The sequence below is a fragment of the Dysidea avara genome, chromosome 13 (assembly GCF_963678975.1).
Source record: "Dysidea avara chromosome 13, odDysAvar1.4, whole genome shotgun sequence".
Taxonomy (NCBI): domain Eukaryota; kingdom Metazoa; phylum Porifera; class Demospongiae; order Dictyoceratida; family Dysideidae; genus Dysidea; species Dysidea avara.
This window is the reverse complement of record NC_089284.1, coordinates 6,296,421-6,322,742: the sequence shown is the minus strand read 5'-3', so window position 1 is coordinate 6,322,742 and position 26,322 is coordinate 6,296,421. Positions and strand designations below refer to the sequence as shown.

Sequence of the window (26,322 nt, the reverse complement as noted above, 5' to 3'; positions counted from 1 at the left end):
TTGTTTATACAGTAGCTGAACTCTCCACAGGGTGGTATCTTTGTAGCTGAACTCCTTACAGGGTAATTTGTTTCTAGCTGCTCTCTCTACAGGGTTACTTTGTCCGGCTGGTCTCGGCGATTTGTTTTTGTAGCTGAACTCTCTACAGGTCACTGGTTTCTAGCTGATCTCTCTATAGGGTGATCTTTTTGTAGCTGAAATATCTACAGGGTGATTTGTTTGTAGCTGAATTCTCTACAGGGTGACTTGTTTCTAGCTGATCTAACAGTTGATTTGTTTGTAGCTAAGCTCTCTACATGGTGACTTGGTTCTAGCTGATCTCTCTGCATGCAGAGTAAATTATTTCTAGCTAATCTCTCTACAGGATGACTTGTATCTAGCTGATCTATCTACAGGGTGATTTGTTTGTAGCTGAATTTTCTACAGGGTAATTTGTTTTTAGCTGAACTCTCTACAGGGTGATTTGTTTGTGGCCGAACTTTCTAGGGTGACTTGTTTGCAGCTGATCTTTTTACAGGGTGAGTTGTTTTTATCTGATATCACTACGGTGATTTGTTTGTAGCCGAACTCTCTACAGGGTGACTTGTTTGTAGCTGATCTATCTACAGGGTGAATTGGTTTCAAGCTGATCTCCCTACAGGGTGACTTGTAATGGTCTGAATCGCTAGAGCGATATATTTGTAGCTGCATGGTGACTGTTCTATTAGAGTATCTCGATCTCGCTTTTGCTACATGTAGTTCACTTTCGAATCTTAACTAAGTGGTTTGTAATCTGATTCTTCTGTACTACTGCAAGGACTTTCTATGATGATTATTTCAGCTACATACCGATTTTCAGCTCATTGCTCTAAGCGGTTTGCTGGTAGGCATGAAAACTAATAGTTATTTATTCATAAAAATTGATCGTGTAATTGTGACACAGGTTGGGTTTTGTGTCATATCTCGATGGCCTTTATCTGGATTCCTTTCAAACCTCAAAAAGGCACTCCCATGATAGTTACTCCATCTACATAGCAATGTTCAGCTCATTCCTTCAAGTGGTTCGACCTTATTTTATGCGTATAATCATAACTCCGTGAATGTTATTAATGTTCATCAGATTCCTACCAAACTTGGTACTGAGATTCGCTGTAATGAGCCCTTTAAGTGTGCCAAATTTCAGCCCGATAGGAGCACGCATTCGTGTTTTATGGCGGATTTTGCAAAGTGTGTGAAATGAAGAAGAAAGCGAAGAAATTAAACCAAAAATTTGGTCGCTCATATCTTGGAAATGTCTGGAGCGATTTTCTTCTAATTTGGTATGTAGACTCCCTTACCTAGCCAGCACTTCTGTATCAGATTTGGTTCCAATCGGATAAGGGATCACAAAGCTACATAGGTGTGAAAATTGTATTTTCCTTCTTCCTGTCAATATACTCATGGTGTGGTGTGCCGGCTTCTTGGGCCGCACGACACACTACCGTGTGTCTTGATATATATGTATCTTTGTTTTTGTAGGTGGTCTCCTTGTACAGGCTTTGCCTTTTGTGTATGCCTTCCTGTTTGGTAAAATTGATAATCATAGTACTGTATAGTAGGGACCACAAAAAAGTAGGTGTGGCCCACGAAATAACATCACCCAAAAACCAGCCTCAATTTTCCCAGACGGCGATGAGGCAGTATTGGTTAGCTTTCAACAAGTTGCTACGGAATTTTAAATTTTTTATTCTACGGAATTTTCTACTGATTCCTTCAGACAACCGTAACTCGATAATGGCAAAGGCTACAGGCTTGATTTATTCACTGTTCAACGTTGCTTCGTCCCAAGGGGTGCCTTTTGGCATACTGCAGTACGTACAATGCATTTTTCATGGACTTACCAGTGTCCTCCTTTGTGTCCCATTCATCTTTGCTGACAGCGAAAGGTGTCGATTTGGCGGTAGCACGTGATGGCTTCCCTTCTAAATGAAAATTATCCGTATTTTTCATAGTGACTATTTTGATTGCAGAGGTGCTTTTCAAACAGTTCTTGATTCGTACTGCTGTGTAACGGGTTGAACATAGCTGACAGTGAAGCATAATGGATACTTCACTTTTCAGGCGATAATTAATCTAATTGGAGCGCACGGCACGATTTCTTTCTTTTGGTATGCGTGGATTGCAGAGGTGCTTTACGAACAGTTCTTTTTTTATTATTATTGATACTTTACAGTGACCAGCACTGAAGGTCTGACAGCGACATGTGCTGCAACCTTAGGATTACCTAACCTAATTTCAAGGACTTAGACTTAATGACTTGACTTGGTGACTGGACTTAATGACTGATAAAGTGTAACAGAAAAGGGGCCAAAGTAAGGAAAAAAAATCCCTCCAACCCCAGGATTCAAACTACAGGTCACCCAATGTCTCACTCAGTCTTCCTCCAGGAGGGAAGGATTTTCTTCCTTAAACCTAAAGTATTTATTATTGATACTTTACAGTGACCAGCACTGAAGGTCTGACAGCGACATGTGATACAGCTTGGTGACCTCACTAAACCCTTTTATATAAAACTGTTTTGTTTCTTGTTTTTTACCTTGCATAACTCATTTTGTCAATATTCAGTTTTGAAGTTATATACTGTCTCCATGTGTAGGGTATCAATCAGTATTCAACCAATTGGATATCTGAGTGAAATCCTTTAAACACATCTCAGCAGCTTCATGGTAACAGTGTTCATAACAACAGCAACATTACTGCTTGACTTGCATATATTATATTCCTATGGAAAGTGCATACTATAACTTGCCTTTTAAGGATATAACAATAAATCAAATCCCCATACCCATGATGGTAGTGCATGAATCCAAGTGTTAGGGCTGTACGATAATAGTAAAACCTGTATCTTGATAAGTGACAACCATTTTATCTCGATAATCGATATTATCTCAATAATAATGTAATATTATAAGCACAGTTTTACACGTTTGTTGACATAAAGTAGTCCTTGTCAAGTCAGAAATTTACCTGTTCCTTATTTAATTCGATACCTTTCCAAAGGTTTTTCATCTGACTGTGGTTGATATACACTAGATTACGGAGATTTAAAATTATCTTGATAATGAAAATCATTATCTAATTTACGATAGGTGATTTAGGTATCTAGATTATCTTTTTATCTAAATTATCTCCCAGCGTTACCAAATGTTCATTGTTTTCTCTGTGTACATTATAACCTCTAACTCCTCAGCACTATAATAGTATGGAGCTATATAACATATTCCAAACTAAATAAGAAACCAAAATTTTAAGTTGTGGCAATTTTTTCTTAAAAACACAGCAAATTTTCAGTGATGTACCAAAATTTACCCTTGTGTAAGAAGCATGGTTCCTACACATGTAGGGCAGCATTAAGAAATTTTGTAGAAAATATTCCTGCACTGTTGAGTTTTGTAAGAAAGATTCCAACACATGACATAATGTGTAGGAATAATTCATTCCTACACTTGTAAGAATGATTCCTACACTTGTAGGAATTATTCCTACACAGTGTAGGAATCTTTCTTACAAAATTCAACAGTGTAGGAATATTTCCTACAAAATTCTGCAAAAATTCTTAATAAAGCACTACACGTGTAGGAACCATGCTTCCTACACAAGTGTAGAATTCCTTCCAGCACTTTACCTCAAAATTATCATTTCTTATTTAGTTTGGAATATGTTATATACATTTTATCTCATACTTACTCTTTGTCGCATGGCTTCTTGAAAATCTTTCTGTGCTATTTCCAGTTGTTCAGTTAACTCTTGAAATCCTTTGGTAAAAAGGATTTCATTTTTAACAAATGCTTTAACATTTTTGTTTGACAATTTTTTTTTTAAACAACACAATTGTTATTATAGCAAGAATTTGTGATCAAAATAACACAATGATGTTAACCTAGCTAGCAATACAACCACTATTGTTTACTTTTATAGCATTTTTTACAATAGTGTATGCACATTTGTATAGTTACCGTATAACAGGTAACTTTGGTGGCATGATTTGGCAAGAAAGTTTGGCAAATTTGTTAGTCAGATTTGTGTCGGACAAATGAAATTTAGTTTGGTGAAACACTGTTCTCTCACTGAATTCACACAACTTTCCTGCTATACATTCACTTCCTACATCTTAAGTTCTTAGGATTACCTAACCTAATTTCAAGGACTTAGACTTAATGACTTGACTTGGTGACTGGACTTAATGACTGATAAGGTGTCTTGATTCGAAATGCTGTGCAATGGGTCAGGGCCAGAGCCCACAGTCCGGCCGATCCGGCATTGCCCAACTTGATTTTAGTGAAAAGATCGAGATACTCTAATTGAGCAGCCATCAAAATATACTCTAATAGAACAGTCATCGTGATGCTCTAATACAGCATTCGGTATAGAATATAGCTTATAGTCTAAGCCATTACATCTGTATTAACTGTCTTAAAATTACCCAGTGAGTCATCTGCATGGCACACTGCATTGAGCCAATTGATCATGCATTAACATGCAGTTACAATCTAAAACTAAACTTTCATGTTGAGAAATTTTTGTATACATCATGAAAATAAAATTAGCTACTAGTTATAATAGTCAGATATGAAACTCAATTAATTGGTAATGTAGTACAAAATTACCATTGATGTTAACAAAAAGAAGAGATTTGCATGTAAAATAGCCTCCAGATGCCATTTCAGAGCATCTATTTTCAAAAGTTTCCCTGGGGGAGCATGTCCCTTGACCCCTCTAGCTTAGCATGCTGTGTGTGCTTATAGCACATACAGTTAAGTAACACACCAAAGCAGATAATCTCTGATTTACAGATCATATTAGATCAATAAAACCTGAGCAGAGCATGAACTATGACTTTCATTGCAGTCCATGGATGGCTGGACCACTCAAAATCTCTGGGCTCCGGCCCTGAAATGGGTTGAACATAGCTGACGATGAAGCGTAATGGATAGTTCACTTTTCAGACAATAAGGTGCAGGGGTGTGGTGCCATTTCAGATGCGGTATGCATGGGTTCACCAGTCATAATAAAATTATTTACAAAAAAAGTTAACAAACAAGTACCCGAAAAAATTATTTTCAACTAGAGTAGGGACCATAGCACATTGATAAAAAGTACTGAAACAAGTTGGAGTAGTCCATGATATTAAATCACAGTAAAACAATAAGAAGTGTTATGTCCCTACTGTGCATTTCCGTTATGGTATCTTGTGCACAGTAGGGACATAACACTTCTTATTATTTTACTGTGATTTAATATCATGCACTACTCCAACTTGTTTCAGTACCTTTTATCGATGTGCTATGGTCCCTACTCTAGTTGAAAATTCCAAATTTTTTCGTGTACTTGTAATAATAATAATACAGGATCCAACTCGACTTGCACATACTATAAGTGTGGATATCGTGATGTTTAGTAATATCATGATGTTTCAGGTGGTGATGTATTGTTGGTAGGAAACTGTGACATCGCCCCCTAGGTTTGACAACTTATAATAAGCACTATTTCATTCTTGTGTCACTATACAGCTATGAAAATTTGTGTACAACTTGAGGTGGGTATTCTACTTACTGCACCGTCTTACTCCTGTTGCCTAGCTTCTTCAATCAACTATATTATCAGCACCTTGCTAGTAGTGCTTATATAGGTACCACTGACAGTAATACAATGAATAAAACATCATAATCACACACCCCCAATCCCAACCACTGGGTTATTACTGCACGTGATCTGATTGTATATTGTACAATTAAGATCTGCTAATAAAGCAGTCACTATATTCAACAACACACACATTAAATATTTAGTGCATAGTGAGAAATGTTGAAGTATCATGATCCGAGAATTTTGCAACTATCAGAGAATTCAAGTGATATGAGTGCGTATTGTAATTGTGAAGATGCATAAAGGGTTTGGTATGTAAAGTACTGAGCATATAGACAGAAATCCTTGTGGATCCAAGATTGTCCCTTACTATTTGCATGTTCATGATACATAGGTGAAAGTTGGTGACAAAGAGATTGATGTGATGAAAGGTTTCATGCTATACATCACCACAAAACTGCCTAACCCTTACTACACCCCTGAGATCAGTGCACGTACATCTATAGTGGATTTCACTGTCACGATGAAGGGGCTCGAAGATCAGTTACTTGGCAGAGTGATCTTGACTGAGAAACAAGAACTTGAAGCTGAAAAGGTGAAATTGATGGAAGATGTGACCTCTAACAAGCGTAAAATGAAAGAACTGGAAGACAATCTTCTTTTCCGACTAACATCCACCCAGGGCTCACTGGTAGATGATGAATCACTTATAACAGTACTTCAAGTAACCAAGACCACTGCACAAGAGGTGAATGAAAAGCTAGTTATAGCAGCAGAAACTGAAGTCAAAATAAATTCTGCTAGAGAAGAATTTAGACCAGTGGCAACACGTGGATCTATCTTATACTTCTTGATAGTTGAGATGTCAATGGTTAATACAATGTATCAAACATCATTGGTACAATTTCTTGGTGTGTTCGACATCTCAATGGCTAGGTCAGATAAGTCTCCTATTACTTCCAAACGCATTTCAAATATCATTGAATATCTTACATTTGCAAGTTTCAAATACACCTGTCGTGGACTTTATGAAACACATAAATTCCTTTTCACTCTTTTATTAACCTTGAAAATCGACATACAAAAAGGACACGTAAAGCATAAAGAGTTTCAGACCCTCATTAAGGGAGGTGCTGCATTGGATCTAAAGGCTTGTCCAAATAAGCCCAGCAAATGGATAACTGATGTTACATGGTTAAACTTGGTTGAGTTAAGCTCACTGCCTCAATTTTCTGAAATTCTCAACCAAGTATCTCGCAATGATCGTTCATGGAAGACTTGGTATGAGTCAGATGCTCCAGAAGAATCCACGATTCCTGATGGCTACAACAGTTCACTTGATACCTTTAGGAAACTGCTTCTAGTCAGGTTTGTACTTGCATCCACAAATTTACAATGTGTTGTTACTGCTGTATACAGGAGCTGGTGTCCGGATAGGACTACCACCCAAGCTCGCAAGTATATTTCAGAGGCAGTGGGTGTGAAGTTTGCTGAAGGTGTACTACTGGATGTGGAGAAGATGTGGGAAGAATCCATAGTAAGAGTTCCAATGATTGGATTGTTGTCTATGGGATCTGATCCTACTAATGCCATTGATGCCTTAGCCAAAAAGATGGGTCTAGGTAATAAGCCATTATATTGTGGTGTCTATTGCTAAATTGTTATTTAGATTGCCGTGCTGTGTCTATGGGGCAAGGTCAAGAAGTACATGCCAGGAAGTCAATGCAACAGTGTCAACAAGGAGTGAGTATGCTACACTTACTACCATTGCTTTTTAATCACTTCCTTTCAGGGAGGTTGGGTGTTGCTGCAGAATTGCCATTTGTGTCTTGATTTTCTGGATGAACTACTTAAATCTGTTCTTGAGACAGAGAATGTACATGAAGCATTCCGTTTATGGGTCACTACAGAAGTACATCCAAAGTTTCCTATTAACTTTCTCCAGGCTAGTATAAAATTTACTAATGAGCCTCCACAAGGAGTAAAGGCTGGTCTCAAGAGGACCTATGTTAATGTTTCACAAGATTATCTTGACATCAGTAACCTTCCGCAGTGGAAGCCAATATTGTATGGAGTAGCCTTCTTACACACCACTGTGCAGGTACTGGTCATGTACATTGATATGGTATTACTAAGTTAGGGTATGCATACTATCATTTTCTTAATAGGAACGTAGAAAGTTTGGCCCACTGGGTTGGAACATTCCTTATGAGTTCAACCAATCTGATTTTAATGCCAGTGTACAGTTTGTTCAGAATCATTTGGATGACATGGACTTGAAGAAGGTAGCTACAGACTAAACTATAATTTGTTGGTAAAGTGTATTGATCACACAATAGGGAGTGTCATGGCCAACAGTGCGTTACATGTTAGGAGAAGTACAGTATGGTGGAAGAGTGACTGATGATTTTGATAAGAGGCTGTTGAACACATTTGCAAAGGTTACTGATAAGCTGATACTTACACAATGTAGCTGTGATTTCTGTATTGCAATGTAGGCATGGTTTGGAGACCATATGTTCCAGCCCAGCTTCTGTTTCTACAAGGGCTATTCTATCCCTGTGTTCAAATTAGTTACAGACTATCTGGATTATATTGATAAGCTACCACTGACTGATACTCCTGAAGTGTTTGGGCTACACGGAAATGCAGATATCACGTAAGATGTTGTATTTTTGTGCACTTATTCGATATAACTTATTTAGTTACCAGTCCAATACCGCTAAGGATGTCTTAGACACAATCTTGAATATTCAGCCAAAGGACAGTTCAGCGGGTGGTGGTGAAACACGAGAAAGCATTGTACGAAAACAAGCAAATGATATGCTAAGCAAATTGCCTGCAGATTATTTACCACATGAAGTAAGTTTTGAAACTTGATGGTTTCAAATTTGTAATTGATTGCATCTGGTAGGTTCGTGCTAGGCTAAAGGCTATGAATGCATTAGCCCCAATGAATATTTTCCTGAGACAAGAAATTGATCGTATGCAGCGTGTTATCACAGTGGTTCGTTCCACATTACAAGATCTGAAACTTGCAATTGATGGTACCATAATTATGAGTGAAGTTAGTTTCCAAATCTGTATGTACACATATACGTTATATAATCTGTGTATTATTATTATTATTATTATTATTACAGAACCTCAGAGCTGCACTGGATTCAATATATGATGCTAAAGTGCCACCAATGTGGCAAAAGGTACATACAATTCCTTCCGATGGTTCAGTTTTCTAATAAAATAAACTTAGGTTTCATGGGACTCTTCCACAATTGGTTTCTGGTTTACTGAGCTACTTGAGAGGAATGCTCAATTCCACACTTGGTGTTTCCAAGGTCGACCCAAAGTATTCTGGATGACTGGCTTCTTCAATCCTCAAGGATTCCTCACTGCCATGAGACAAGAAGTTACTAGAGCTCACAAGGGTTGGGCACTAGATGGAGTAGTGCTTCACAACGACCTCACCAAGATGTTCAAAGATGATATTGTTGATCCACCTAACGAAGGGGTATATGTATATGGGCTATTCTTGGATGGTGCAGGTTGGGATAAAAGAAATTGCAGGCTTGTTGAATCAACTGCTAAAGTGTTATTTACCCCACTACCTGTGGTTCACATCTATGCCATCAACTCCACAGCTCCCAAAGACCCTAAGCTGTATCAGTGTCCAGTGTACAAGAAGCCTCGACGTACTGACCTGACCTACATCACTTCACTGTTACTGAGAACCAACCAACACCCAGACCACTGGATACTTCGTGGTGTAGCCTTACTCTGTGACATTAAGTAGACTATCCCAGAACACATATTTATCCCTTGTATATTAATCACCTTAAGCTATGCAACATTTAGCATCACTGTTTATTATGCATAGCTATATACAGCTTTAGGCTTCATTTACTATGATATATTTTAATGGAAGCTGCTTAAATCTTATAGTTGAAATTGGGTTGGTTTTCCATGAAATCCAAGTACACACAATGTCACATTCACAACAAAAACCGAAAAATGCAGATTTGTCAGGCACACGACTTTGGTGTATCCGATTTCTGTGGTCAACCCCAACCCAAAATCAACTAATACTAAAGTAATGGTGTAACTGATTCTTGTACATAACAAATCACTTTGAGGAACAGATAGCAATTAGCAACCTGGTAAAAACAGCAATGAAGTGATTATGTGTACTGAAATATACATATAGTTATAGTATGCATGTGTAGACATACGTATACATGTTGAGCAACTAAGTTTGTAATATAATTACCTATTCACTTAGATGTTATGGTTAATAGTAATTGCAGGGATCTTCATTATTTCAAAATTTCAGTAAAGGATGCTGTATCAAACTATCATAGCACCCGGACATTGCATAACTTGGTGATGATATCAGTTTCCATTGCTCAGGTTGTCTGCTACATCAAAAGTGATCCTGAATCACAGGTAATACATGTACTTTGCATGAAATTAAACATGTGAAGCATATGTATTGTCTGTGTTCATGACTCAAGATATGATCTCAGGTTGACGAGTTAACATCTGTAACAAGTAATGCCATATTGAATGCAGTGATTGATTTTGGTGCTTACTTATTAATAAAATTCTGGTGACCCAAACTGTGCCACACAGCCGACACAAATTCTCTTGCCTTTCCACCATCTGGGTTATGTGCTGATATAGGTAGTTAGCTTCACTAGTATATATATATACAATATACACTGAGCTCACTTTTTAACATTATGAGCTCTTCTATATACCATGTAAGTCTAGATACACGTGTAATAACTCTACACCTTTATTGGTACAAGCATATAAGGTGTGGAATTATGAATGTTTTGCACAACACCTCAATAGCTTTCATGTACAATAATGAGTACTATTTTTACACATCCACCACCAAAATGATAGCTTCAGAGACAAATGGCTCACTGCATGGCAAGAAGGGACAAGGATACAGTTTTGTGAATGTAGCAAAAAGCATAAAAGCTACCCTCAATCAAACATCAAAACATTACTTATTAATGAACGATAATCTTATGTCCAATCTTTCATGAAATGTGGTAGAATTTAAAAATGCTATGATAAGTTACTGATAAATAGGAAATTAGCTAGAAAGCCATGTTTTTTATATTGCACTATTCTCCAACAACTCCACATGGTGTGACCAAGTGCTAGAAAGTCAAATGCCTATAGTATGTTCACGTTGAGCTGAATCCTCAAAAACATTTAATAACTCATGGATGCAATTACACACGATCTTGAAATTTGACTCATTTCTGTTTGACATAATATTTACGGCCAAATCAAAATTTTCACAATACATTTCCTATGGGGAAGCCATATGAGTACAGTGTCCATTACAGCCCTTTCCTGAACTTGCAATGGAGCCAAACTGTACGTATCTGTTGTTGACACCTTTACTGTTACCAATAATCATCTGGTTGGCTGAAATGTTAACTCTGTTGAGAAAAAATCCACTTTTAATCTTTAGCTGTTTTTCAGGATTCAGCTCAACGTGAACATACTATAGTCTCAGATACTACTGACAAGTGATAATAATTATTCTACAAGCTGACAAGACAGCAGTAGTACAAATATAACATGAAAACACACTGTTGCAGGACAAATCTTAACTGAAAAATACATATAAAATTTTCACGAAAGAAGCATTAATCCATTACCTTCCAGCACAAGTTAAGTTTCTCACCAAATAAGAGAAACAACTTTGAGTACAGTAGTATCATGGGTGTTTACATAGTGTGAGCACCAAGTAGGCTTCAAAATGGACTGAGACAATCAGAGATGGTAGGGCTGTGTTGGCAATAAAATTGACACAACACTTGGCCATGTGTAAAGGACACCCATCGCATGTTCCACTGAGCCAGGTCCTTATCAAGTCTTGCCATACAAGTTTGTCACAGCTTCCAGAAGAGGTGCCTCTCAAAACCAGCCCTGAACAGTTTAAAGAATGCTGTTGGAAACCAATAATATTATTGTTGTCAGGTAGTGTAGATGTACTGGTTGGCATGGATTTTGTCCACTCTGCAATTTCAGTGGCATATCCAGGGATGAGCCAAGTAGGGTCTAGGTTCTACCAAACAATTCTGGTGTCCTACTATGAGATCTAAGAGTTTCAATGGCCTAAGGCAATCTACAATATCCTAAGACCCCAACCAAGATTGGGATATCTTTGGCAGCAAGCAGCTACCAGTGCCAAGATATGCCACTGGTGTGGTTTGCAACGGTTTTGTAAAATCATCACTATACATGACAGTATGATTTACGTAATATCCCAATCTTGAGGAGAGCTATCATAATAGCATAGTTATAACTTGTATTGGTTTAATAATCTATGACAGCAACCTGAATTAAATTCAGCTAGCATGGATAAGCACACATGAATAAAATGTTACAAGACAATTTTCAGACAAGAAATTTAAAAAAAAGTGAATTCAAATTATTGTAACATAAAATGTGATTGGTTGGAATCATATCATGAGGGGAACCCCCCTACCACGAGTGATGCTATCATTACGGTGACGGCTGGCCTGCATCAAGTCCACTGCTTTGTATGCTCTTTGCTTCAGTGTCTCATCCTTCACATCACTGAAGTCAATATCAATCTAAATGAATTAATGTCATGTTGTCATCAGAACACCCAATTTGAGAGTAATTCAATTACTTGAAACGTTTTCTTCCACTCTTCTGCTAATTTTATACTGAATTTGCTCAGTTCGTGTGTTGACTCAAAACATAGCAACCATGACACTGACTCAGCATCACTTCTCTCGGAAGGTAAATATGACTATAGTACAAAAGTAATAATAGTTATTATACTACTACTAGCAAGGGGAAGTATAAGGTCTCCCTATAAGGAAAGCAGTTCTAACAGGTCTCCCTGTGTAGTATATATTCTTGATACAGCATAATAGCAGGTTGAATCATAGGATAGAGTGTAACAGCAGTTTCTAACCCAGAACAAAAACATGGAGTACACAAGGCCGTACTTGCATTTCATGGACTTTGTACCTCTGGTAGTGACAAGGCAGAAATAAAAATAGAAATCATTGCAGTTGCAGCTGACTGTATTACTACAGTATCCTGATCTTCACAGATGTAGATCAGTATCAGCCTAAAGTAAAAAAAAGCTCAATCCCTCCCTTTGTTTCTAAACCAATGACTTCTTGCACAATATAGGGGTCTACAGCCACATTATATTTTTGGGTTTGCCAAAGTATGAAACATCATGGTAGTTTAACCCCAGCAAAGTGCAAGGAGTACTTTGAATTCAAACACATTAATAGGTGTATTGAAGCATTCTCTATGTTATCAACTGTTATAAAAACTTTTAGAAACGTGTTTAATTCAACCTTCACTTGAAGGATACCATTGTTATCAACACAGAGGCCTTCTGCTCCTCCAGAACCTCAAGTTAATAACAAGAGATATCCTAATTGGGACCCATCTGAACTATAACTTCTAACAGATCTCACTACAGGATGGAGTAGAGTGTAATAGTGCAGAATACACACAAATTATAATAGATCCCCGAATACACACAATGCAATAGTTGCAACACTTCCTCCTATGACTTACTAATATACAGTAGAGAGGCAACAATGGGTCCACGTCCACATTGGTGATGTCATCAATGTTACAACTGGTTACCACTGTCTCGCTCACTTGATTATTTAGCCACTCCTCTTTCATAACGCACACCTAAAAATTAACCAGACACAATGTCTAATGGTTACACAAGCACACTCTTTCAGTTTGTCAAAAAATATTTGTTAGTATGTTTAAAATGGTATATATACTACCCTTCTAGGCTTGCATTTATAAGGTAGAAAACAAAGCAGAGAGATAGCTGGCAGCAGTAGCCCAGTGGTTACAAACCCTGGATAGAGGTCTGTCTGGAGGTTCCAGGTTGGGAAGCCGTTTTAATGCATTTTTTTCATTCTATACGTCTAAATTTTTTGTCCACCAGTGTCAATAGCCCCCTGGCCATAATAAAACAGTATTGTGTATGTTCAGAGTCTTTATTATGCAGCGTTCTAACCCATCTTCAGCAGTTGGTACCAATCAACACCCTACAACTGTAGTATACATCATGCTTAGCTGGATGATGCACATTTGATGTACTAGTTACACTCACATTGAGCTGATAAGAATGTTTAGCTGCAACATTGAAATAAATGGCAACGATTACAAAGGTGTGAAGAGCAGAACTGTTGGTCTGTTTGGCATCTTGGAACAACAAGTTGATGTTATGCTACTTCTAAAAACCAGGCGGCCATGCAGTTGATACTTTCCCATTCCAAATGAATAGGCTATTAACCAATCATGTAACACTTTCATACCTCAGATCAAAGGAACCGCCCAGGCTACATTTCGTATGTAGCCCAGCTAGCCGGGCTACATACGAAATGTAGACCGGGCTACAACTGGGCAGTGATTATATAGATGTTGATACCGAAATCGATTGTGGGGATCGATTAATACTCACGTGATTAGGATGTACGACTTGGATTTCACCATGAAAACCACTCAGACGGAGAGCGTTTTGTTATCCTCGCCATCCTACGAGTTGAAAAACGTTGGGATAAGGTGAGAACTAGCTGCTGTAGCTTATTCACCGATCATTTCTGCACGTGTTTGAATACGGACACACCCCCATCACGAAGCTACCACTCTGCACGGAGTAACCACTCTACAAGCAAGCTTACCTATCTAGGCCTTTAGTAAACTCCTTCATTATTCTATAAACGACTCAATAGCACTGATTAAAACATTAAACTCACGTAACCAAAATTCTCCATGATATTTCTAGGATATGTCCGTTCATTGTAACTGAACGTACCAGTTGCTGACCCATAATTGAAAATTTTAGGTATGCATATATAATACATCCAGTGGCTGCACTCATATTGGCTTGGGTGATTGATTGCCCTGTACAGGCTATCAGCCTAATAAGTGTTGCATATTAGCTGTAACACGGAGCATTTGGGCTTTGCCTGATATGTATGCCTGACTACCCGAGGGCCGTAGGCCGAGGGCATACATATCAGGCTGCGGCCCGAGGGCATACATATCAGACAAAGCCCTCATACCCGTGTTACAACTATTACATGTATATTATATCCATGCTATTGCTATTATTAATTCAGCTAGATAATTGAATTTGTGAATACTGTAATTTAACATATTTTGTAATTCATGAATTATTTTGTAATTCTGTAATTACGTTGCTATGCGCTGCTAACGAAGCGTAACTACTTTAAACTGCAAATTACGCATAGAAGTATCTTCTCAACTGTTTTATAGTATGTCAATTGTGTTTTCTCATGTAAATTGTTTAGAGAAAGCCTTGAGGTTATGCCCTACATTTTTGTTCGCATAAGTACGGGTAGTCCCCCCCCCCTTCAACTCAAAGGATACGTTATCTCTGGTAGCCTAAGAGGCCTTCAACATTGTTTTGAAGTTGTTAGACATCTATAAAACTGAAAGGGAAGACCGAAGAGTTGCCATACCCGTATTTCAGACCGCTGAGAAGAAACCACCGCAGAGCAAACTTTATGTGTGTGGAAGTTTAATATAAACTTAATTTAGCTTTCAATTCTTACATCCTGGCTGTTTTTTTAACCACTTAACGATTTTGCTCACGTGGATGCGTATGGACAAACATAGATAGGTACAAACACACACACACACACACACACACACACACACACACACACACACACACACACACACACACACACATTTATGAAAACAATTCCAGAAAACCAGGCGCATGCCCACAGCTGGCCTTTGGCCGGTTGTGGGCGTGTCTGGTTTAACAAAATACAATACTTGATTTTCCCCATAGAAAATGTATGGTTAAAATCTTAACACTAGTGCCATATACGTTAACTGCTAAGTCTTTTAAGATCTTGTTAGTGGGTAAAGTAGTACTGGTGAGCCAAATTCTAAGCCCTTGTGTTATACTTTTTATTTATGAATTATTAAACTTTTTTAGAGGAATCAACCCATTCTGTTAACTATACTACCATAAGCTCCCTCTAATATTAAGACACACCTTGTTGCTTGTGATCAAGACTCCACATGATATACAGACAGCCATTTGGTTTGGAGTAATCTGCAGTGAGATTAAATGCAAAGAAAAGTGCAATCATAGTCCCATCAGTATTGTATACTATTGTACTATATATAAGTAATGTACAGTACTCTGTGAGTAGCACATTTTGTAGCATTCACAATTACAGTATATCATGCACCAAGATTTCAAAGTGTTACTCTGACTATCAACTAGACAACACAAGCACACAAGCAGAGAATTTCAGGCAGATACCTTCTTTCCAACTACGGCTTCACAGAGAGCTTGCATCCAGTCCAGCATTTCCTCCTCTGTGCTAGCTGACAAGACGAGATCGGGACTGCCATTGAACACCACCATAAAGGAATGGGCTCTCTCTCCAGCCACACGTTTACAGCCACCACAAGTTTTATCCCTATACAAGCATTGAAAATAGCATACAATGATAAGCAGCATGGCTCACTGTAAAGGGTATTGAGCTTTTGGCACTTTGTCAGACTGTGGGAGAAGCAGGACACAATAAATTTCACACTGCACTTGAATAATAACTGCCTACCTCACTGGCATACATGTACAGAGAGCCCTTCCTATACATAACAATGAGGCACATCACAGCATTGTACATGTACCATATTCAGTTCTGTTACCGTATAACAAAGTATCCTTGCTTCCAATAGGTCATTCCAATAATCACAGCCTTGTAGTACAGCAGTCCACTTTTCTCATCTATACAGGGAATGACCAATACAGTGTTCAAGGTTATTTCTACAAAGCATGATAACTGGCAAAGACAACAAATCAAAATATTCGGCTTTCGCTTTATAAAGACATTACAAAGACACATCAATAGACTGTTATTTAGCTAAATAAATAATATTTACGTATACTTGGCAAAATACAATACAGTGAGACCTCCATTATCTGAACGCTTGAGAGCCAGTTCAATCACAAATATGTTCAGATAAGTGAGTTTGTCTGGATATGAAAATTCCATTCATTTGTACAGAGTGGTCTGTTCAACTACTCTAATAGAACACATGTCACAATGCTCTAATAGAAGGAGAATCAGTCTGAGGACCTACTGTACAAATCAATATTGCATATCATACAGACGTTCACCATTAAAACTATAAAGCAGGGCATTGGAATAAAACTTACCGTTTTGTACTGGAATTAAGAGAGGAGGAAGCTCCCCTTTCAATTGCTCCCAGTTTACCAAACTGTACAGGAGCATCAAGTAATCATTCTGTTAGTGAAATATAAGTCAATATGGTAGTAATCTCCCTGGTGATGCTGTTTACCTGAGGATCAACCTTCTCGACCTCCCGCAATAGTGCTTTACTCCTCATATCATCACCTCGGTTCAGAGGCACAAGACATTCATTATATTTTAGATGAGCCTCATTGATGGTGTCTACAATAGTCCTGCATATGAGTAGTAATGTCATATAATGGATCATGTGAGCCAGTCAATAAGTCAAGGGAAATTACCTAGTCACTGCTTCATTGCCAGTCAGGATCACCACAAGCTGTGAGCCATCATGAGCAATTACTAGTGATTGCCAGTTGAGCCCAATCTGAGTGAGAATGGCAGCAGCAAAAAAGCCAATAAAACATTGTACAGTATACAAGATACATTACATATTGCAGATCAGTTGATTTTGAGTTATAAAAGCTTAAAGATGATTAAAATGTGAAGTGACATAACTCATGAGTCAAGTTGTGCACAAATATCTAGATACACACATTCAAGGCCCACATGTATACTGGTGAGTGTTTTTGATTTATGAGCTTTTCTTGAATTAATGAATCAAATCCATTACAACAAAGTAATTAACCACACAGCTGTGAGTACAATGATAAAAGTAATACCTAGATGTTAACTTCCCATGCAAAAATATGTGTTATGATATTTTGTGTGATTTAATTATTTCATACAATACCCAGAAAGTTGTTTGACACAGATAATAGTAAAACACTCGATTACAAAAATACAGGGCTGACTGTTATGACTGTTCTATTAGAACCAACTGTCAGGCAGGTAAGTGACTGTTATATTAGAGTATTACACTGCTTTCGCCAACTGCAACTCACCATTAGATAGGATAGATTCTGTAGAGGAATCGCAATTTCTCTTGAGTAGTCCAGCCCTTCATGATCTGCACCATCTACAGTGAAATCCAACAACCAGAAATAAATCACATGACAGTATCAAGCCTAGGGAAACATGAATACAAACCACCAAAAACGCTTAGGGTAAAAATAAGGACCATTTTGACCAGTTCACCACTTTACAAACAGTGATAGAAATACCTTTTCGTAGCAGATAGACTGTCTGATTGGTGATCAGTACAAATGCCATCTGCCAGTTCCCTCTCTCATCTGGACTAGAAGCTTGTATCAACTACAGCAACACAAAAGAAGCATAGGAAGTGGCATTCTAGTTGACAAGATGTCATTCATGGAGCAGTTCTGACTACATAAACTTTAGGTCAATTTTCTAAGGCAAGCACTCAAACTCTTTGAAGAAGGATTTTTGGAGCTCACTCATAGTAATGTAGGTATGATGTAACCTATTCTTACTTTAGACATCTCTTCATCAGAATCAAGGAAAATCTCCAGTGAAAAAATCAAACGGGTGTTTTGGTCAACACTAAATCAAAACAAACAACTACAATTAAAAATCTGCTACAACACTGGACAGTCAAAGGTACCATAAAGAGGGAAGAAACTATCAATATGGTGGGTGTGGCTACTTGCAGTCAGCGACTCACTTTGTTTCCACTGCTTTCATTTCAGCCTTAGTAATTTCTTTTGGCTTCAACAGTTCCTTCACATCTGGTATGGTCGGTCCATCAACAGGCAACAGTACTGTACAAAGAGAGAGATAAATATGCATGCCTCAGTGCAAGTCAACAAGTAATACATACACTGCACCACACACACACACAAAGCAAAAAAGCAAAGCAAAGCAAAGCCTCCGGCAGCCATGCGAAACATAGCTATTACTGCCCAGTGAACCAGCACTGGGATGTCTGTGCACCACTCAGGAACTTGAGCCTTATGCAGGCAAATCCTCCTGGGGCAGGGCTAGTAACCCACAGGAGGACTGTCCAGGTCTCTTGGAGAGAGGTCGCGGAACCTAAAGTTCCACAACGACCCCAACACCACTAAGTGAGACAAGGACAGGAATTTGCTTCCCCAGTTTACACCAGGTACCCATTGATGTTACAGCTGGGTGGGCTGCTTCCCCAGTTGACACCAGGCCACCAGGTCCCCATTTAAACAGCTGGGTAGACTGAAACAATGTGAGTAAAGTTTCTTGCTCAAGGAAACAACAACAACACCAAAGTGGCTCAACCAGGAATCGAACCTGGGACCTTTCGATTACCAGGCCGATGCCCTAACCACTTGGCTATGCTGCCTCACACACACACACACACACGTGCGCACACACACACACACACACACAACACACACGTGCGCGCACACACACACACACACATGCGCGCACACACACACGTGCGCGCGCACACACACGTGCACGCGCGCACGCACACACACACATTAACAAGATACCTATCATTATAGCTCTACATTAAAAATACTGTACTTTTCATCTACCAAACACACACCTGCTTTATGAGAAGATGCTCTTCTGTCACTGCCTCCACCACTGGTCAGGTCCTCAAACATTGTGGTGAACTTTGCTGTGCCAGATGCAAACTGCCTCTTTTCACTCTCATCAAGTTGTCTCTTTCGTTGACCCCCTGCTTGACTTGCTTTCTCCCTAGCAACAAAGAGCTGCTTAACCCAACTCTCTTCCTGTGGAGATGATGGATTATTCACACGATCCCGGTATACTTCTGCAGCAGAAGAGTCATTATTTGGTTCCTGTGATTGTTTACGGTGACTGCTTTCAAATCTTGATGGATGGTGGCTATCAACTGTTGATGAAAGATGACTGTTTGTTGTCGATACTTCTGCACGACTATGTTGCGACATAGTTTGGCGATTCAATGGCTCACCCATTAAAGATGGTTTCTTAACATTATAGTCTCTGGCAGGCATTTCATGCAGTGCACTACTACTGTGCCTGTCTTGAACAGGACCGGATGCTGGTGTCAATTTGCCACCAGTAGTGTTTTCAATGTTTGATGGTGGTGACTTATGTGGTGAAACACTGGCTGGAGGTTTAGTCCACTTACTGGATGATGACTCATACAACAAAGAGTCAGCAAGACCTCCAGAAATAGTGGACTGGCTGGGCTCAGCAGCTGACTGCAGTGACAACGAAGCAGCAGTGGATTTGTTATGTACAGGTGCAGTGGTTGAAATGGATTGAAAGCTTGTAAAGTGATCTGACTTTTCAACGTGTTGTAATGTAGGGGGACTGTCAGAAATTTGGTGATTGTCTGCTTCCTGCTCCAGGGTGGCATCATTTTCCATCACCTAAAAGTTGAAAATTCATGTAATACTATGTCCTGAAACAGCTAAACTGACTCATATGGTACATATAAACAGGAGCTACAAAGAATAACTACAGCAGAGCTTTCCACAGAAAGACATGTCTAGAGCATGGAAGGGTTGGGAGGGGGGGTGATAATGGAGAGAGAAACCTGAGTACTTAGAAGGTATGCTTGAGCTTAGTTCACATGATAGGGTTACTATAGATGACTTGGAACCTCTTTTCTTATTGTACATAGCAAAAAGTATAGCATTTCTAGACACAATGAGTTCTATCCTTTGGTAATCCATTACAATATCTAATTGTTATTTAATGTCTAACTGTATACGTACAAATTTTTGAGGTAAGCAATTTTCGTGGATCGACAAATTTCAGATTTTCATGGTTTTATTTTCAAGGATTACTTGTTTTTCACTGAGAATATCTATTAGAAAGCGTAGAGCTAACCCTGATAATCATTACTATTTAAGTTTGTGGAAGTTGGCCAAGCAACCACAAAATCCATGAAAATTATGTTCCTCAAAAACTTGTATGTATACGGTATGAACCCTAAACAAACCTATTCCATACCATACCTGTTCAGATGTAGAGTCATGGTCTGCTGATGTTTTTTCAGAATCTGTAGCTGTCCTTTTCTTTTTCTTGTGCTTCTTCTTCTTTGCTTTCCACTTTTTAACTGATGTCACCTCAATCTCCCCGTCATCTTGGGGAGCTAGAGTAGATGACATGTTATACAGTGCATCGGGGCCTCGCACTGGCAATGAACTGGGGCTAACATGCCCTGAGAGATGTCCCTTTCCATCCCTAGAAGTTTTTTTAGCTGCTACAGGTTCTGGATTCTGTTTGCCCAGGAGCAGTGGGTACTTAGTTGATACGTTTTCTGGTGATACGCTACCAAGTCTTGTGGACTGTGACAGCGGTGTAGTGCCAGATGTTGGCTGTTTCATGTGATAATTCTCATGCTTGTCACTAGTGGTGTATTGCGAGTACAGCGAACCAGTCATCACATTCTTGGACTTCTGTTGGTCAACTTTACCAATGAACTGAGGCTCAACAGCTGTGAAACATACAAAGACATTTAAATCAAACACTGGAGGTACACACAAAGAGGTACAACTGAGTGTGCACTGTGTAGTCAAAGGTACAACTCAAGTTGTTAACATGTTCCTACACTCAGACAACACTTATGTGTTAGGAGTAACATTCTACTTGTATATTTTACAGGTGCATGTCGTTGACATTACAGCATATACCAGGTGCTGAATTGAACTGTTGAGTATCCATATAAGGTAATGAGGACAATAAAAAAACAGTTGGCATACCAAACTTATGACCACAAGTAAAAAACAAATTTAAAAAAACAACAACAAAAAAACATGAAGTGCAACACATAAAACTGGTGATATTACACTGTCATCAATACAAGAGATCATCAACAAGATAGCGCTATTTGACTTAATAGCATGCACAAGAAATAGGACACATGGTAAATCCCTCATAAAGGAACAATCTCTATACTGTAGTCAATGCATCTTACATCAATGTTTTACTACTAAGGCCAAATATATACAGAATAATGGGAAATTCCAATGAAAAAAAATCACTTGCAAGATCAGTATATGAGAAGTTAATTCACAAGAAAACATTCACGAACTGCATTATTATTCAGACTACCGTCCTTTGATATAAATGTGCCCGTAAGTATAAAACCGAGCGAGAAAACATTCAGGAATAAACAGAAAAACCATTACAACCACGAATGACTTTTTAAAACAGGAATTTCCCATTATATGGTACTAGTTTCCCATCTACCAATACTCAAAATATTGTATAGTAACAATGCTGACAGACAGATTTTTATTTTATGCAACTTCCTTAATCTGCCCTTGCTAGATACTAACTTGACAAGTTGTTTACAAGTTGTATTTAACACCAACGGCTCTAAAAAGTCAATGATATGGTAAGACAGGTAGGGATGAAAACTAATAAATTAGGTTCATCTCCTGCATGGCTGCCAACAATTCTACTTCACTAGATAAACTTAAGGGTGCTTGTGTTACTATCCAAATGTTTGCTTCAGTGGAACATGTAGCCAACCATGTAGAACGTACCTACATACGTATATGTACAGTACACAGTACTAACCATTAGTACATGTACACCAGGCTTGTTGTAATTGTAATCATAATTGTAATTAATTACTAATCATTAGCAATTTTCAAGTAATTGTAATTATAATTGTAATTGCTCACTGAGCATAAAAGTAATGGTAATTGTAATTGTAATTAGCTATTCAGTCAATAATCATTATGTAATTAAATTTAAATAATCAAAGTTATGTTATATAAAAGTACTACTCCATAACTTGACTATACTATGTACACAATCCCATGTGTATAACATGTGACCCATGTAGCTACTGTAAATTATTGAAATTATATGTCATGTATTTGCTGACCATATAGTTAACATTTTATGTACAGTATGGGATACCCATGGGGTACATAATGTTCAATAGTAGAGAAACATTTAAATGTGTCTAGATGATACAGAGTTTACAAAGGATGAAAGCCCTTTAAAATTTTGGAAGATAAAAGCAAATAAATACCCCATTTTAAGTACAGTAGCAAAGAATAGCAGCAACATTTGCACCAGTTGAGTGTGTATTCAACCATAGTGGCAATGTTCTCAGACCAAAATATATGTAGACTATTACCAAAAAAGTTTAAAGAGTCAATAGACGTACCTTAAGATTAATGCTGGAGAACTGTAAGTAAGTTATTGTTGTACCCCAATTAGTGCTGGGCAGTATTGAAAAATAGCAAACGGTATACCTTCCATAAAAAGTATCACAGTATTAATGTAAAAGCTATTCCAGAGAAGTATGCCATGAAACATCTATGGTTTTTTCATGAAATGTTAAATCTCCCCTATGAAATGTACCATGAAAGTCAATTCATGGCATACCATGGGTTGTTGCATGGGCCATGAAATGTGTCTCCAGATCAGATTATCATGGTAATTTCATGGCATTGTAGAGATTTCATAGGTGCAGTACCCATGAAACGTTAAAATTCATGGGATAAACCATAGGTGTTTTCATGGGTATTTCATGGTTATTTTCATGCACTGTATCTGGTATTAAAGTAACTGATTGGTATTAAAGTAACTGCCATTTACCACAACAAAAGCACCAAATACCCATTGTAGCTCAGCAAGCCTCAGGTACAAACTACCACTAACAAACTTGTTTACATAGTTTGGTTAGCTGAATACATCAGCACCTGCCTACAAACATTAATTGTCACATGTCTGGTTACCTTCTAAATATGGGATGAAACAAGCGTTAGCCCACAGGGAGGCCATAGTGCCCAGATGGTATGGCGGTATTAAAAAAAAGCAGGCAGTATCAAAACCAGTATGACTTAAATATCACAGATTATTAACAATACCAGTATATCACCCAGCTCTAACCCCACATGTACAGTAGTGATTGAAAAGTAATTGTAATTATTAATCATTATTTCACATACTAAAGTAATTGTAATTGTAATCATTAGATTGGCTTCAAAAAGTAATCAATTGTACTGATTACTTTTGGTGGGTAATTACAACAAGCCTGATGTACACTAACCACAAAAATTGTAGCTCATTTGTATCTGTAATTTGTACTTTGTCTGGATAATTTCTATCGGCTGTATGTTTATCTTGGTCAAACGCTGCATCGTCGATAGTAGCCACACTCAAGTGGTGCAATAATTGATTTAGAAAATAAGGGCTGCAACATTGTTTTTGGTGGTCAAATTTGAATAATTGCTGCATCAACTTTTAGAACTAAGGTAATAAACACCATGGTGTTTAACCAAGTAAATGTGCAGGTGGTTGGTTTACTGTATGGCATTAGAGAGTGGCCTGTGTATGCACTGTATAATTGTGTTGTGTGCCTTTCTTGGTATGTGTGCTTACCTATTGTGTAGTTGAGGAGGTCCTGAATACCACTGTCGAGTGAAGGCTCAGACGCAGAATAATCAAAATATGGTGTATCCTGCAGGACAATGATATACATGTTTTTGATCTGTCTAATATTATAGCCATTTCAATTTCCCATGTTTGAAAAATCATACGTAACATCCAATTCACAATCAACCAGCTAGAAATTGTACCATATCATTGTTGCATGCAACATCTTTCAATTGACCAGGGTTTCAAACTTCTACCCCAACCACAACTAAATTTTACCATCACAAAGAATACAAAGTGGTATTCTCACACACAGGGTTACATACACAATGGAAGCAGTATACAGAAAAGACGTACAACTTGGAAAGCCAAAAACAAAGTCTATTATTCTGATCACACTTTAAATGCTGCATTAGCATAACATGCATTTGTAATAAATGGACTAACAAGCACACTGATGCATTATATCACTCACTATACTCAAATCAAAATAGATGAAGTCTAGACCAGTTATAAGGGTCTGCAACAGTAACAGCCTCTGTTATGGATAAGAGATGATGATAGGTAAACGCTATGTAAAGTATGACATCCACATGCACACACACACACACACACACACACACACACACACACACACACACACACACACACACACACACACACACACACACACACACACACACACACACACACACACACACACACACACACACACACACACACACACACACACACACACACACACACACACACACACACACACACACACACACACACACACACACACACACACACACACACACACACACACACACACACACACACACACACACACCTCTATATCATTCAAAAAAGCCTCCCTGTAGGAGCAAAGATAACAGTAAAACAAAGACTCATGACAAACTTACGGACTGTAATACATTGCCACCTGGTCTTGGTACTCCAAGAACATTCTTAGATAACTCTCTGTAGCCTGTTCATTTAATGACAAGTACAACCAAGCACGGCCTGTTGTATTGTATATGAGTATAATGTAATACTTTTTACACTATCAAGTGACCTTTTCCTAAGTCTGTTTTGACCTGGGTCAGTTTGTTTATTATCTTTATTGCATCCATTCGGGTAAAGTATGTGACAAAGTCCCAGTAGCCCTTTTCAATGTCCTTCAATCTTAAAAGAAAACATTGGAATGCAAGTATGTAGTGAGACATTTTCTGTTGTATTGATCATGCTAGCACATAAACTTGCACTGGATGTTGCTGGGGATAAATTAGATTACAAACTACACTGTTAAGGGGTAGTCACCTCCATACCACCAATGATGTACTTATGACTGAGATCAAGATTTAATCAAGTGGCAAGGGGTATTTTTGCAGTGAATAAAGCGATCAAGGTGTTCACAAAAGTGGCGATCAAGCACCTTTGAAAGCTAATTTTGGGCGAGAGAATTACTAAGCTTTTACGGTTGACAATCAAGAATCAAGGCTCTTGGGAAGATGAAATCAAGTGATCAAGGTAATATTTTGGCGATCAAACTGGTCGCAAGCGCATCAATTGGCGGTATGGAAGTGACTACCCCTTGTCGCCAAGTTTCAAGTTGGTGCACAGTGAAATCTCACTTAGTGGCCACTTTAAGACTTAACTGAAACAAACCACATTTTCACTCAATAGGTTCCTTGTAGCTTACGACACATATTGAAACTGAAGGTACATTGCAAGGTTTCAAACCTTACCCATGCAGTAAGATGTGATCCAAATGGTCACACAATTGTTTGGCAACTTCATCCGAGTTGGCAACGAGGTTGTTAGCAGTGTCAACATCGCTGTGACTCTGCTGGAGCTGAGTGTGCAAACAACCAAAACATATAACAACACATTTGCAACCACTATATACACGCCATGCACGTGTACACACAAAAGAAAGTATAAGAAATCAACGTGTTTTACTCATACAACACTTTCATCAGGGTTAACATAGAGTCGTTTCACTCTCAGAAAGTTATAGGATCTGTCTTTTGCATGTTCACAAATATATACTTTCACGACTGCTAACCTCTTTTATATCTTTTGATATGCATTCTATCAACATATCCTTGATGTTACCGGTGGAAGGCACGTTCATACTGCCGTAATCCCGAGCGTGAACCTCAAGAAAATTTACACGAGGTTGCAGTCTATTTATTTAACGCAATTA

The 26,322-nt window shown here is 38.3% G+C and overlaps 2 protein-coding genes across 2 annotated transcripts in view; one reads left to right on the top strand and one right to left on the bottom strand.

Annotated features, from left to right (window-relative positions):
• The window catches only part of LOC136242738 (dynein axonemal heavy chain 5-like), a 34,035-nt gene extending 24,507 nt beyond the window's left edge, over window positions 1–9,528 (top strand). Inside the window, exons 34-44 of the mRNA XM_066034193.1 lie at window positions 5,999–6,972; window positions 7,024–7,226; window positions 7,274–7,347; window positions 7,397–7,705; window positions 7,773–7,889; window positions 7,944–8,045; window positions 8,103–8,263; window positions 8,310–8,466; window positions 8,519–8,671; window positions 8,748–8,807; window positions 8,858–9,528. Coding sequence (XP_065890265.1) covers window positions 5,999–6,972; window positions 7,024–7,226; window positions 7,274–7,347; window positions 7,397–7,705; window positions 7,773–7,889; window positions 7,944–8,045; window positions 8,103–8,263; window positions 8,310–8,466; window positions 8,519–8,671; window positions 8,748–8,807; window positions 8,858–9,397 — 2,850 coding nt within the window. The 3' untranslated portion in view covers window positions 9,398–9,528. The remainder of the gene's footprint in view (window positions 1–5,998; window positions 6,973–7,023; window positions 7,227–7,273; window positions 7,348–7,396; window positions 7,706–7,772; window positions 7,890–7,943; window positions 8,046–8,102; window positions 8,264–8,309; window positions 8,467–8,518; window positions 8,672–8,747; window positions 8,808–8,857) is intronic.
• A 2,444-nt stretch (window positions 9,529–11,972) lies between these two features.
• On the bottom strand, window positions 11,973–26,308 carry LOC136243576 (pleckstrin homology domain-containing family M member 2-like). The gene is made up of 24 exons (XM_066035101.1): window positions 26,182–26,308; window positions 25,862–25,968; window positions 25,189–25,298; window positions 25,037–25,136; window positions 24,964–24,988; window positions 24,604–24,666; window positions 24,135–24,213; window positions 20,744–21,225; window positions 19,336–20,152; window positions 18,475–18,571; window positions 18,284–18,353; window positions 18,014–18,104; window positions 17,795–17,868; window positions 17,192–17,277; window positions 17,002–17,125; window positions 16,859–16,946; window positions 16,348–16,426; window positions 16,257–16,287; window positions 16,164–16,198; window positions 15,956–16,115; window positions 15,683–15,742; window positions 13,201–13,323; window positions 12,287–12,409; window positions 11,973–12,227 (listed from the first exon to the last, which is right to left on the bottom strand). Exons 1-24 carry the CDS (start codon window positions 26,248–26,250, stop codon window positions 12,093–12,095), a joined length of 3,228 nt encoding a protein of 1,075 aa, XP_065891173.1. The 5' UTR covers window positions 26,251–26,308; the 3' UTR covers window positions 11,973–12,092.
• Window positions 26,309–26,322: the final 14 nt, after the last annotated feature.

What these genes read in the sequence shown, in the direction of transcription:
- LOC136243576 (XM_066035101.1), bottom strand. Translation starts at nt 26,250, where the DNA reads ATGAACGTGCCTTCCACCGGTAACATCAAGGATATGTTGATAGAATGC. An exon ending in GTGGCAATGTATTACAGTCC is followed by an intron (nt 24,989 to 25,036) that starts GTAAGTTTGTCA and finishes TTGCTCCTACAG; the next exon opens with GGAGGCTTTTTTGAATGATA. An exon ending in TCTATTTTGATTTGAGTATA is followed by an intron (nt 24,214 to 24,603) that starts GTGAGTGATATA and finishes ATTGTCCTGCAG; the next exon opens with GATACACCATATTTTGATTA.